The 14,719-nt window shown below is 38.9% G+C and overlaps 1 protein-coding gene across 17 annotated transcripts in view; it reads right to left on the bottom strand.

The window, feature by feature from the left end:
- PKP4 (plakophilin 4) overlaps positions 1-14,719 on the bottom strand; it is a 210,052-nt gene that overhangs the window by 92,478 nt on the left and 102,855 nt on the right. For 13 of the 17 annotated variants that reach the window (XM_074363696.1, XM_074363701.1, XM_074363704.1 and 10 more), the window contains one exon: positions 6,201-6,313. The exons of the other annotated variants lie outside the window; for them this stretch is intronic. In XM_074363696.1, coding sequence (XP_074219797.1) covers positions 6,201-6,313 — 113 coding nt within the window. Of the gene's footprint in view, positions 1-6,200; positions 6,314-14,719 lie in introns of those variants that run through there. 17 annotated transcript variants of the gene reach the window in all.

The following is a 14,719-nucleotide window of genomic DNA, read 5'->3' as shown; positions in this document are numbered from 1 at the left end:
GTCTAAATGAGCATTCTGTAGCTCCACAGTTAAAAAACAAGTTAGAATGCTGCTTTGGCCACCCCTGTCCCCTTCCATGCCCTTGGGAGTATAGATGGGCAGGGGTGGTCCCAGGGTGAGGGTAAGTCCCCTCGCTGTAGCCCCATCCAGAGAAATATAAAGTAGACTAGGGTGAAAACAATACCCCACTGATGATACTACAAAGAGAAAAAGAATAAATTCTATATTCATCAAAATTTGGACTTGAAGGTTGTTGCTTAGCCCAAGGGAATGAAGAGATTTAAAGGGCATTATTGTCCTGTGAGGTGCCTGTGCTATGAGATTCTCCTGGGATGTGCTGTACCTACGTCAGTGTCCCCTGAGGACCATTTCTGTTGCTAAGGCATGCGCACTGGCACAGTGACCTGCAACACAGGACCTGTCACATCTCAGTACCCACTGCCACCCATGCTCTAAAGGCTCTGTGGACAGAAACAGTCATCATGGCATGCTGCTTGCCTGGAAAACCTGAAACTGATCCATCTATACATATGCTAAATATTATCCTCCAGCCAAACTGGAGAGACAGAGTGGGCCTCCGGGGGAATTTTAGCTAAGCTGTTTTTCCATCCATTTATGTTTCATTCAGTAATCAAAGAAAGCACACTATGAGCCTGATTTTGTAAGTTAGAGAGAGACTACTGGGACACTGTTTGCCTCATCTTGCAGTGGTCTCTCAATGACAGCTCACAAGAGAAACCACTCAAGTCTCAGCCCCAGGAACAGTGAATCCTCCTGAGCAACCTGGTTTGTTTTCGTCTTCTAGACACTGAATCATGTAATTCATTACTGTTTCTTTCTTTAGCATGGGTACTAGGACACTCAGAGCCAGAGTGGCTCCCTACTCGCAGGTAATGCATGGAATATTAATAACATACATTTTGTAAACTATTTAAACCTTGGCTCCATCTTATTTTTCTAGTCTTCCCTTTGCCCTAATTCCCTCACTCCACTGTTGGTTTCTGTATTTTCTAAAGATGTTTCAAATACATTTGGAGAGGTAAAATAGTACATAGATAACTACAGTGTACTCTGTAAAATGCAGAAAGGTTGTAACTTTTCAGTAAACTGACTCCACAGCCTATTTTCTATGAGATGAAATATTAAATGCAGAGAAACTATAGTATACTCAAAAAATGCAAAAGTCAGTATCTTCTCTATTGACTGATCCCATAGCCTATTTTAAATAAGGTAAAAATTAAATATATATAACCATACTGTACTCAGTGTAAATGCAGAAAAGAAATAATTTACTAATTATTTCCACAGTGTACCTTTAATCAGGTCAAGTACTAAAACATAACTATTAAATGCACAGATAACTATAGCATACTTGGTACAAAGGCAGAAAGTCTGTGAATTTGCTATTAACTCCTCCCACAGCTCATCTTCAGGATTTCTCAAAGTTGGAGTGATTATTTTTGGTCTAATATATCATTTTTGGATACAAGCACCATCAATTCCAGATTAAGGATCATTATATATTTATATTGCTTATGCTATTACTTGTGTTAGTAATGCTTTTCTGCAGTCAATAAAACAAACGAACAATCATATTACATATGGGTTTTTATTACATCTTGTTTAGAAGAGTACGGCTTCCAAAGGGTCATTAATAGAAAGCCTAGCAATCATTTTAATCACTAAGATTTTTAAAGCTCTCAGGAAGGCACACTGTAAGGGAACTGCCAATGGTAATTGTGCAGCTCACTTTTTAGGACACTTCCTAAATAATTACATGCAGAAGCCCAGTTTTTCTACTATAAAATGGGAACACCTCATGGCACGGGTTAAAAAAAATCCATCTTTGGTACTCCAAGTGTGAGGAAACCGAATTTTAGAGCCATTTGGGAGAGGGCTCTACAGTATACTATTTATCACAATATTAGAAACATGTATTAAACAGGACCTCATGCCACTGCCTCCTCCTTATTCACAGGGTGAAGCCAACATGGCAAAAACTTCGGACAACTGAAAAAGTAAATCAAAGCATTCATTATCGCTTGAGATTATATTTGGACTGGGAAAAATAAGAAAATCTTGCCGATCACCTTACCAACTCTGACACAGAATCTAAATCAAGCAATATGGAAGATAACTCGTTTTCAAATCCCCTATCCTGCTGACTAAACTCACTTCCACATAAGAAGGACCTGAATCAAAAGGAAGCTTCCTGGCCGTAAGTAGTGACCATACTTTTCATTTCCTTTGAGCTAATCAGACATGGCTGACAGGAAAGAGGGCTTGAGTCTGGGAGCTATTTTCTCTTTTTCTCTATTTTTAGATTTTGGTTCCAAGACTGATGGTGGAGACTGACAGACACTAGGGGGATCTCTAAAGTGACAGAATAAAAACCTATGCTCCTTTCACTAACACCATTTTCTAATGGGCTCCTGGCAGTGTGCAAACCTCGTGGTCACAGAACAGAGTAAATGTGTCAACAGTCTTTTTAAGGTTCACTGAAAATCACACTGAAAGGTGTGAAGAAGGCAGATACGAGAGAGGGTGAATAGAAACCCGGAGATAAAAGTAGATCACCTAATGGTAAAGCATCCTTATTTGAGAAACTCAGATCACACGGGGCTTAATTATGTTTCAATACTCACTCAATGAACACTGTGCCAGGGCTGTGGGGGTGGGTGAGCCTTACCACCTCAAAGGAGGGACAGAGGGACAATCATGAAAGTTCAGAAGAAGAGAGATGACTTTCCTGGAGAAATCTGGGAAAGGCTGTAAGAAAGGATTAGCACTTAGAGGTATGAAGAATACATGAGAATCCATAAATTTGTTTTCAGTGTTTGTGAGAAAGGGTGGAGGGCGGTATAAATTGGGAGTTTGGGACTAGCAGATACAAACTACTATTTACAGAACAGATAAACAAGGTCCTACTATATAGCACAGGGAACTAATTTCAATAATTTGTAACAACCTAGACTGAAAAAGAATATGAAAAATATAGATATATGTATAACTGAATCACTATGCTGTACAACAGAAACTAACACAACATTGTAAATCAATCATAATCCAACTTTTAAAAAGTAAAAATTAAAGTAAGATAAAGAATACATAAGAACCTAACGTGAGACGAGAGGAGGGCAACAAAAGTGGATCAATTACCATTCCAACTGGAGTTCACCGAATAGACACATCCTTACTCCAGTTATGGCTCCATTCCATACTAGACTCCTGTCCTGCTGCCTGGCCTCTCTTCACTCTGACCCACATCCTACACTATCAGGACTGCCTCCAACAACAAGTTTCAACGGATCTCCTTTATAGACCTAATGAGGGTGAAGCTTAGCATTCCCTAGTTCCCCACAATCCAATACCAGCTTTCCCTTTCCAATTTCATAAGCCTCTAGGTTCTTTTAGGACACATCCGAGACACTACAAGCCTCTTGGGGCTCTAGTACAGCCACAGTGGGGATCACACATGCCCCTGCAAACACTTTCCTTCCTTCTTGGGTCAGCCTGGCTCCCATTTCTACAGGACCCACTCATTCACCGGATGCTCACTGACTGAGCCCCAGTGCACGTCGGGCACCAAGCCAGGCACTGAGATCCAGACACAAAACCCTAAATCACTGATAGTAAGTATTACTCACAATATGTATTTTACTAGCAGATTTTTAACAAAGTTATAGAGTTAGCTAATTCAGACTATATAACCATAAAATTATTCAACATATTAAAACTTAAAAGTATAGAAAAATAAGCTAACAGTCATGTATGTTATCAATAACCCCCTCACTTAACAGATGTTAACATTTTTTGTCATGTTTGCTCCAAATGGTAATCTTAAATAAAATGTTACAGATTTGGCCAAAGCCTAATTCCTGATAGCTTCCTCCTCCCCTTCCTTTCTAGAAGTACCACTATCTTAAATTGACGTCATTCCAAAACAGTTTTTATACTTTTATTAGACATGTACTGAATCATAAATAATTTCACACACTGTTTAAATTCAGTATTGTGTATATTTTGAAATGTTCATAATGATAACCACCTATCTATCCTTTTGTAACATAGTTTTCACTTGTCTATTTTGCAAAGGTGTCCATGTTGACACATGTAGTTATTTAACTGCTCTTGAGTTTACTTATCCACAGTTCATTTCCCATTTCTATACTGATTCTAGTTTTTTACTTTTGTAAATAATGGTACAATAAGCATCTTTGTACCTCTTTTCCTGTGCACACCTGTCAGACTTTATCCAATGACATCAAGTTCTTAAAGTTTTAAATTCTACTCTCCTGCTTGCTGATTCTCACTCATCGTTGAGTTTTTTCAACTTGAGATTTTATTATCTGATTGTGAGTTCATCTTTGGTGATGTTAGTTTCTCAGCTGGGGATTCCTGAATAATGCACAGTTACATTTGGGCTCCAGACCCACACGTGGTGCACACAGAGGGTTGTCCTTTGAGGGTCATGGCTTAACGCGGTGTTCCTAAGTCCAAGTGTACCACCATGAACACACAAAGCCTCATACTTTGGTCCCTGCAGGTGTATTAAACCTAAGACTAGTGCTTTTTGGGGCTTCGACTGGGTCAGGGCCTCCAGCCCTGGCAGCTCAAATGCTTCTGGCTCCAGCTTTCGGTTCTCTATCTCTAGTATCTAGGGATTTTCCTTTCTCCTTTGCCATTTCCTCCAAGTACTGACTTGAATTATTGATATATCAAGTACTTCTAGGAGTTTATTAAGAAAAGTTTTATGTTAGTTTAGTTGGCTAAACTGCCAGAATGAAAGAAAGTCCTAACTGAAATCTTTAAACCTTGATTTAATTTTTCTAATAATACAAAATTATATTTGAAAAAAATCTTTTGGTCCATACTTTTTGGAAATATACAATACTGCATTAAGTTTGTGAATTGCTTTTTATGGTGCTAAAGATATCAATAACCTTTAAAAAATACTGAATAAAAGTAAAATAAATTTTTGTTTTGACAATTTTAACATCCTTGATAATTATATAATTGAGTAGCACAAAGCTAGAGTTAGAAATTTTTGATTTATAATTTTACAGATTGCTTATAATTTCTCTTCCTATAAAAAAAACCTGCCTGGATATTTTTTAAATGATCACATAATTTGATATCTGTGTTTAAAATGTTTCTTGATCTTATTTGTATGTTTTATGCCTTACTAAACATACAAAACTAAAATATGCACAACTGTTAAGAGTCAGAGATAAAAAAAATTCATGAGAATACAACTTATCTGTCTCCTATTTTAAATGCATAGCAACCAGCTGGGAAAGAGAAACTACAGAAAGCATTCTATTCACCAAGAAGGACTTTTTGGCTACAAGTAACAGAAGATACTGAGAAGCAGAACAATTATGATGTTAGGAACAAAGGAGAGACAAGTTAACTATGGGCACATACCTACTGAGGAGTAAACAAACCAGGCTTAAAAGTGCAAGCAACAGAAGTATTTTATGGTAGGCTTCACTAGAATATGTAAATACTAAGAAAGGAGCCTCCAGATTGGATAAGCAGTGATTTCACCATTTGGAGCTTGTGGCAATAATTTATGTAGTAATGATGTTTTAAAACAGCATAAGAGGCTATTTAAATATAAAACAATCCTTGTGATTAAATGTGTGTTTTCAGTAATATACTAGCTTTGTATTTACTACATTTGACTGTACAATTATCTCACATAGTATTTTGTATAGTACTTTTACAGAGCTCTGGAAACACCCAAGGTAAATTGAAGGTATTTTTAGAAGCTGGCTAAATGTTTTCACATAGAAATATCTCTTAGTTAAAAAAAAAAATATATATATATATACACACATATACCAGGTTTTCAAAGCCAATCAGCTTTACCAAATAACTAGCAATAACTAGCAATTAATTGTGAAAAACATCCATTAACCATGTCTACATGTAAGAAATCAAATCTCTAAAGGCAGTATAGGAGCTTTTGCTAGAGAAGCTTACCAGTGCCATCCATACAGAACGTTTCTGGCACAGGATTGAAGGTTAATATCACAAGAGGTTTCTCAAAATTAGAATAAATTGACATTTTTGTCAAATTCAGGAAGGCAGGTTAACAGTGACAACACTAAAAGGATCATTCACTGCATCTAGGACAACTTAATATGGCCTGTGACTGCAAGACCTGTAAGAAGATCGAGCCATTGGCCCTGTACCTGGTGCTGGCGATGCTGGGTGATTCTGCTCCAAGCCTACATCTTTCTAGCTGACTGGCCACAATCTGCCTTTCCACCTCCAGTTCTCGGGTGAGTCGCTGAAACTGAAGCTCCTGTGAGTCAAGGAAATAAAAGGCATATAAGGCACCAAGTTTGCTCAGGCAGATGCATAATTCATGTACGTCACAGGAAACACAGGAACATACCCATAACACAACGTTATAGTGTGGCCTTATGAAATTGGGGTTTTGGGTAGAATTGCGGGCCAAAACAACCTACTAATTTGTAGCTTTTACAAACTCAGAGGCACTAGAATATGTGCCTTTGTTTGGAGCTGGAAACATGTAGATCTTTATTTGGCCTTTTTTGGGGGGTGGGGTTCGAATTGAACCTTCAAACGGTACTTTTGCTAGTGACGTAGTAAATGTAAGGTTTGCAGAGTCCTTACTTGCTGTGCCTGCATTAGAGGCACACCAGCCAATACAAGCTCTTCACCCTCAGCAGCTGATTTTTACATCCCTCATGCTGTGCATTAGCACAGCATTAAAAACAACTGCCACAACAAGACTCACTTGACCGTGTTTGATACAGAGCCTTTTAATTGTTATGAAAAAAAAGCACAATCCCACAGAAAAAGTCTTGCTATATTTATCTACAATACAAATTTTTTCTACTGTCACAAATGCATTCATGTGTCACTGTATGAAGGGAAAGGAGAAAAAAATAATGAAAAAGTCTGAGCCATAAAACAGAATTTAAAATTGTATTAAAAAGCTAGAAAGACTGTCTAAGGAAATTATATTCTTCATTCTATGATGCACTATGAAGGCAAAGAAGTTCTATTCTAGGAGATGTTTTAACATTATTTGTACTTATCTCGTTGATACCTTGACAGGATTTTAACAGGAAGTATGCGATGCTACAAAATATCTACAAATCAAATCAAGTATACTCTGAAGGTGCTAAGCCACAAGTGACATCCCCAGTAACACCCCCAGCTCCCTGGTGCCGTAGGAACTCCTCACAAGTCTACTCAAAGGAAATGCTGAACTGTAAGCAGTTTAACTGGACAATGGCTGCGAGTTCAAAATACCCAGCAGATGAACCCTATGCCTAGAAACTACCCTTAGAAAAGTTTTCAGAAATAAAACGACCTTAGTTTTGTTTATAATTATAATATTATTGACAATATATTTATGACAATGTCTATTTGCTTGCCATGGAAAAATAAAAACAATTCAAAAGTGTACTAACTCCCTGTGGAATCAGGCAAATGTGCAATTACTTGACAGCACTGGCTGTGCAAATTCTACAAACTATTTTCAGAATAATTCTTAAGAAATAGCCCCTGAAGTCCTTACTGCTTCCTGATATTGAGAGTCCTTTTCTAGAGAGCCCAACTGGAGTGAGTGTAGAGGGCAGGGCCTGAATCAAAAACAGCTGGCTCAATAACACTGCACAACAGGACCACAATCTGTGAGTGGGATGTTGCCTACCTCTGCTTAACAATTCCTAGGCTTTTAATAAATGTTCAACAACAAAAGATGAGATCAGTTATAACTGTGCAACACTTGGTAACAGGGTAAGATAATTATTTTAAGGACAAATAGTATGGTTACTTCACATTTAGTCTTTCTTTGCCCTTAAACAGTATCATATTTTTTGTGATACAGTTCTATTCTTTCCATTATTTTGCTCAATTGTTTTCCCAGAAGAATGGCTGCTTGTATCAAGCTAGCCCAGGAAAGGATCTGTGAGTCTCAAAATATTCCCCAAGCCATCAAGTTACTTTTCTCAGTTCAGTGGCTATTAGGGATTGAGGGCTCAAGTGTTTTCTTCATTTTGGGATGGCCAAAATTTACCAGTGTAGGATTAAGGCACATTTCAAGTTAGAACATGAAAAAAATTTCCAATAATAGAAAAAAAATTCTATTTTAGTGGATTTTTATCATGCTTACAGCTGCCTATGGCCTTTTGAGCATCCTTACAAAGAAATGGGGGATTTCCTGCTTGAAGGCAGAAGCCAATATTTACTGTCCCACAATTTCTTCCCTCAGAAGAAGAGACAGGTGACTGGCTCCACCAAGAAGATGCTCGACAGTGACTCAGATGCTGAATCCAAGACGCGGACATCAGAAAACATGAAGCTCGTTTTCTCTCTTTCTTCTCCCTTTCTTCTACTCCCCTACAGTAGGATTCAAGGTCAAGTTTCTAACATGGAAAGGACCTGCACACAAATGATGTTTATGCTTGGTGGCAGTGGCAGTGGCAGTGGCAGTGTTTTCTTTACTTGATCTGACACAGTTCCTGGAAGCTTGGTCTCGAGTCTTGTTCTCCAGTTCTTGCAACAATTGTGGGAATTCACCTATAATCACTTAATAAACACTTTTCTTCTTTCATCATGATCCATCTGTTTCTTGCAACTAGAAACGTTGACCAAAACGTGTAGAAACCGTTTATGGTTGTTAAGTTGCTAGAAGAGCCTATGTACCCACGATGCAGCTACATTTTCTTAGAAGTTGGACTATTCCTTCCACATTCATGTGGACGAGTAAAGGCCACACTGTATCCCTCCTGGCTGTGGAGCCCATAATACTGAACATCACCGGCTGCTTTTATCAAACCATTCTACCCTTTGTTCGCCCACACTTTCCACAAGTAGGACATCATCAAAGCCCTCAAAGCAGACGGTCAGGAAGCTAATTTGTAATGGTTACATAATACCTGTGAATATTTACAAGTAACATATATGTATGCTTTGTTGTAAAATTATGAATATTACATCTACAGAATATAATTTGAACTCCCACATGTGACTGGCACCAAGATGGATGAGTAGGATATAAAGATTTAACAATTCTGTCTCTACTGTTTTCTTCGATGTGGAAGATAGCATTACACAGTCATATAAAAACACATGTAATGATTTCCAAAATCACACTCATTAAGATGATTATGCTGAGATACCACCTATAAATTTTACATTTCAATATTTTATCCTCTAAACATAGAGTGTGAAGGCTGATTCTTACATAGGTATCTAAAACTGGACATCTAAATTATAGGGGAGTCCTTTGAGAAGAACAAGGAAATCATGCTAAAACTGCCCATGATTTGGTAGCTGACAATTTCCTCCTAAATTCTGTCCAACAAGACCATAAAGAAACTTAGAAAGCCAAAGCTACTAACACGCCATAGAAATGGAGTCAGTTTAGGGGGACAGTATGCTCAATGGTAGAGCACGTGCTTAGCATGCACGAGATTCTGGGTTCAATCCCCAGCACCTCCATTAAAAAAAAATCTAATTATCCACCTAAATAAAAACTAAATTAAAAAAAAATGGAGTCAGTTCACATGTGTTTGGAAGCTTTTCTTTATATTGACCTCATCTCTCTCAGGTAAGTATACTGATAAATACTCTCTGAAAGTCAAGGTAACAGAAGAACACAAAGATTCACTTTCATGAACTTGGATGGCAACCAGAGCTGCATGGTCTGAGACGGCCCAAAGAAGGACTTGCCGCCTCAGTAGTCAGTGCCTTCAGGGGCGCTCCAGTGGCAGAGAAGCTCCTTGCCCAAGGGCATGCCCTTCTGGGTGTACTGCATCCAGCTACCGATTGAGAGGTGCCCAGATTTGCTCCAGAGCTTCCCGTGGGCTTGATCGGCCTACATGGTATTCAGACTTCTCCCCTGCCCAGGCCTGCCTCTCCCTACCCTCTCCTCCACACATGCTGGTCTGTAATAAACACCCTGAATGCAAGACTCCCCTTCCATGAGAACTCACCCTTAGACAGTACTGGTTTTTTGGCTTCCTTTTATATGACAGAATTCTTTTCTCACTCCCATATCGTGAGATTCTTTAAATGTACAGAAAAAGTACAGATAGTAACATAATGAGTTTTGCTGAACCCCACCCAGCTCGAGCAAATCTTACTATTTTGCTACATTTGCTTCAGGTTTTTTGAGAGAGAGAACACAGATACAATGAATCCCGTGGTTCTCTTTCCTGGGTTCTATTCTTCTCTCTTCCTCCCTCCCCAGATGAAACCATTACCCTGAATTTGGTGTTTAATACTCACATGAATATTTTATATTACTACTACTCCATATATACAGATTCATACATAATATATATATTGCTTTGCATATTCATACAATTTATATTAACAGTATACTATACCCAGTCTTCTGCAGATTGCTTTTATTGTAATATGATTTTGAGATTTAGCAATACCAGGACACATAGATCTAGTTCATTTCCATTGCTCAATAGTATGCTATTGTATGACTCCAGCACAATATATCTGTATATTCTCATCATGATGAGCCCTTGAGTTGTTTACAATTTTGTGCAATTATAAGAATGCCGCAAAATAAGCAGCCTGTATAAATCATTTTGTGCACATGTGCCAGACCTCTCCAGTAGAGATGGAGAAGTGGAACTATTGGATTGAAGGCTATGCTCATCGTCAACTTGGTAACGGTTCTCAAACTACTTTCCAAAGTAGTTGTACCAATTTATAGTCCAGTCAGTAGCACACGTGAGTTTCAGTTTCTGTATATTTTCACTGATATTGACTTGCATTTTGGTGCTTAAATTTCTTCCTTCCCTCCTTCCTTCTCCCTTTCCTCCTTCCTTCTTTCCTTCCTGTAATCAGATAGGCATGGGATGCTATCTTGCATTCATTTTATTTTGTATTTCCCTGCTAACCAGTATCTTTTTATGTTTATTGGCCATTTAGGTTTTTAATCTCATAGATATGATAAACTCTCAGGGGCAGACGCTTCCCCTAGGGCTACTAGCACCCAACCCTGTCCTCTTCTGTGGGACAGGTTTCCCAATATCCTTACACTAATGTTGTAGCTTTGCAACCTTTGAGGTTTAGGCAAGGGATCTCGCAGAGAGTCCTCGCCTTGGGCAGCCCTCAGAGGGCATGCAGCATGTGCTGGCAGACGGCCCCTCTGCGTCCCCTAGGCCTGACACGTACCTTCAAGGTGGAAGCCAGCTTTACTGCTTGCTTAGCTTAGGAGACTCTCTTGTTGGTTTTTGTTTCTGTGAATACTTTCTTGCCAGCTCAGCCTTGGTTCTAAAAAAACGACTTAAATACTTTATTCAGCATATTTAATTTCTTTCAGAGGAAAGACTGGTTAGGGTATTGAATATGCCAGCAATGGGGCATCTCCCCAGCTTTTTCATATTTTCTCTTAATTTCTCTGAGCTACATTCAGGGAGAGTTTCTCAGTATTTCCTTCGGTTCACTATTTCTCTGTTTGCCTCCTTAAGGGTTTACCTCATCTATTTTACTTTTCTCCAATGACAGTATTTTCTGAGACTTCTAGTTGGTCCTTTTTCACATCCATCTGTTCCTGCTGCTCATCTGGAGTGAAACCTCTTATTTCTCCCTTCCTATTTAGGTTTACCTTTACCTCAACTCCAGGTACCTCAGCCCTAAATGAGGCTTTAAATTGGTGACTCAGTGTTCCTTTCAAACAGAAATAATACTACATACACATCAAGTCACGAGGTGCCTGTCTCCTGCCGCTGGCTTCCAGAAGCCCCGGGAAGCTTTAAGCAGGAAGAGCACCACTCCAGACCCCGGCTTCAAGGACTCTGGGGTAGCACTGAAAACAGGGCAGACTTCACTTCACCCTCTTGTGGCCTAGTCTCTCTCACCCTCATTAAATCCTCACTGACGGCCAGCAGTGACCTATCTCCTGACCCTTTCCAACTGTGCCCAATTAAAGCCTCATTCCGGTTTCCAAATTCTCAGAATATTCTCCATCTCTGGGTTACTAAGACGACTCTCCACCTACAGGCTTTAATTGTAATGTAGTTCTTTCCTGAAAATACTGCTTTTTCTGACTGCACTCTGGTAAGGACTATGCATTCTGCACACAACACACCTGGGATGCCACAGAGCAGGGAGCTGGCCTTCTCCTGGCTCCTCAGAACCTCTACTTATGAGTGGGAAGTTGTGTACAATATTTTTCATTCTTCTCCTGTCAGTACAATCTGTAATCATACTGCCTCCTACGTCTTTGACATTAATAAGCCGTGTTCTTTTTTTCCTAATTGGTAGAGACCATTACTCTTCCAAACACGTGCAAAAGCTCCTTGTGCTTTGGGGCTCATGCCAGCCAACCATAGGTGCCCACCTGTATCACTAGCATCTGTTTACTCCAAGTTGTTCTAACTGATTCACTAACTCAGGAGTGGCTACAAGAGTCACCACCGCCATGATGGTAGCCATTAAGAAAGAGCAGTAGGCATTCCTATCAGGCCATCAGCAATGACACACTCAGCCTCCTGTCCCCACATTCTCACTAATTCTCAGTTCCCTTCCAGACGTGGTGGAGGCAGTGTTCCTTCTGGTCTAAGGTCAGCCCCTCCACGCTGTCTTGTCTCTTCCAGGATCTTGCTTCTCTTTCTTGAATTGTCAGCTTCCGCTCAGTTTAATGCTCAAATCTTTCTCATCAGGATCTCAGGACTTCTTGATCTCAGTACTCCTCAATCTCTGTTTTCTTCCCTAGTTGACCTATACTACCTTCTATTAAATATTTATCTTTAAATTGACTCCTTTTTAAGATAGTGTCTTCCCAGTATTAAAATCATTGAAATCCTGGCTTCTAAGGCTTCTGTATAATTTTCTTACTATAAATTGAAATACATAGTTTTTAAAGACGTTCTTCTGTGTACTACAAGTCAATTTACATCAGCAGTACATGACACCAGGCGTCAGCATACCTTTCCCTGCCTATTCATCTCACCAGGAAAGTTCTGAGTACTGGTTATACCGAAGGAAATAAACTGACATGGTCATTATTTGATGCAATCAGCACTTAACTAAGGAAGCATTCTTATTTCAATCATTGTTGCTTAACAATCTTCCAATAAATAATTCACATTTCAAATTTAGTATGGTGAAAGAGTTTCATATCACTAAAAGATCAAATATCACTGAATGATAATGTCAGATTTTTAAGGTTCAGAAGATTTGACAGCATATGTCCTATCTAAGGACGTACTACAGCATTTTTTTTCTCTTTCCCATGTTTAAAAGATGAGTAAATTATGGCCATGATCATATCTTTGAAGCTCTTAAATCAGGCCTAGGGAACTATTTTAAAAATGAATATTTAAGAGCTAATAAGAAATCCACAAAACATCTCAAATACCATTCCTTAATTTAGGCTGATACCAAAACCAAAGCAGTCATATTTTCAAAGCATCCTTGAAAATTCTCAACCTTAAAATAACCACCCAATAGTGCAGAGGTGATCAAATGTCCTGATCGTCTACCAGTTTACTTAATAACTGACAAGTCATTATTAAGTCTCCTTGGTAGTTGATAAAAATCAAGCACAATTAATTATGGAAATGCCAAGCATATGATGTCTATCCCCTTTGTAATGACTAGATCCCTTTGTTAAAAACAAACACTGCCTTTCTCAACCAAACCACATTCTGAGAACATCAGTGTCCCCACTGTCCCCCAGGTCTGCCCTTAAAGGAAAGGGTTCAAATCTTCAAGTCAGTTTGAAAAATGCTGCCCAGACAATTCCAAGTCTTGGGGGTTCACAGTGACACTAGCATATTAAAAGTTCTGAGCTGTCTACCAGTAGGAAATTGGCTCACTTTGCATAACCTAGCAATTCTTTGACTTCTTGAAACCACACACACTTTTCCTTTTCCAAGAAGTAACTATTAACATCTCAAGAAATAATATTGTCTTGCAGAACACAACTTAGGCAACACTGAAAAATTCAGCTCATTCTTACTGTATTTAGGGATGCTTGAACTAAGAGGTACTATCCTGTATTGCAAATTAAAAATATCTTACACTGGGAAACAAAATTTTAATTCCTTTTAACCAGGATGAATATTTACAAAGGGAAGGTCACCACAAAGGGTTAACCCTCAAATGGAAACTCCTGACTTCATGCCACTCTGAAGACAGGAAGGGGACACATCATTAGGATGCTTCTGCTGGATTAGTTGCCCCTCACTGCTTCTTATGTTTAGATTGTCTTTAAGATAAAAGAAAAATACAAGACACAACCACCAATCTGATTTTTTGTTATACTAGCTAACATTCTAACAGGAGATGAGATGATCAACATTCAGATCTTTGGTGTTTTATCCTACTATCAAACCACACAGGAATATACCAAGTTCTAGCTTTGATATCTATCCTCCAGTTTTAATGAAGCAGAGAGAAAATAGCAGAGCTTACCAGATGCTCTAAATTTATATTCTGAAGCCCAAGTTCTTATCTGTAACTCTGTCACCAAAGCTCCTTTATGAGGACATCAAAATAAAGGAAGAGAGGTTTACATTAAAGCGCACTAATGAGTTTTGCTTAGAGGCTAAGAAGACTAAGGCATTGAGGTAAAAGCCCTTCCCATGGCACCACTGACGGCTTCATAAAACCTTACCTACTCAACAGTAACTCATTGCCGTGGCTCTTTAATCTCTCCCCCGGTGATCTCTGACCACTGCACGGGTCTATGTACACCAGT

The sequence above is a fragment of the Camelus bactrianus genome, chromosome 5 (assembly GCF_048773025.1).
Source record: "Camelus bactrianus isolate YW-2024 breed Bactrian camel chromosome 5, ASM4877302v1, whole genome shotgun sequence".
NCBI lineage: Eukaryota > Metazoa > Chordata > Mammalia > Artiodactyla > Camelidae > Camelus > Camelus bactrianus.
Note: the sequence above shows the minus strand (reverse complement) of the source record. Positions and strands in the feature narration are given on the sequence as shown.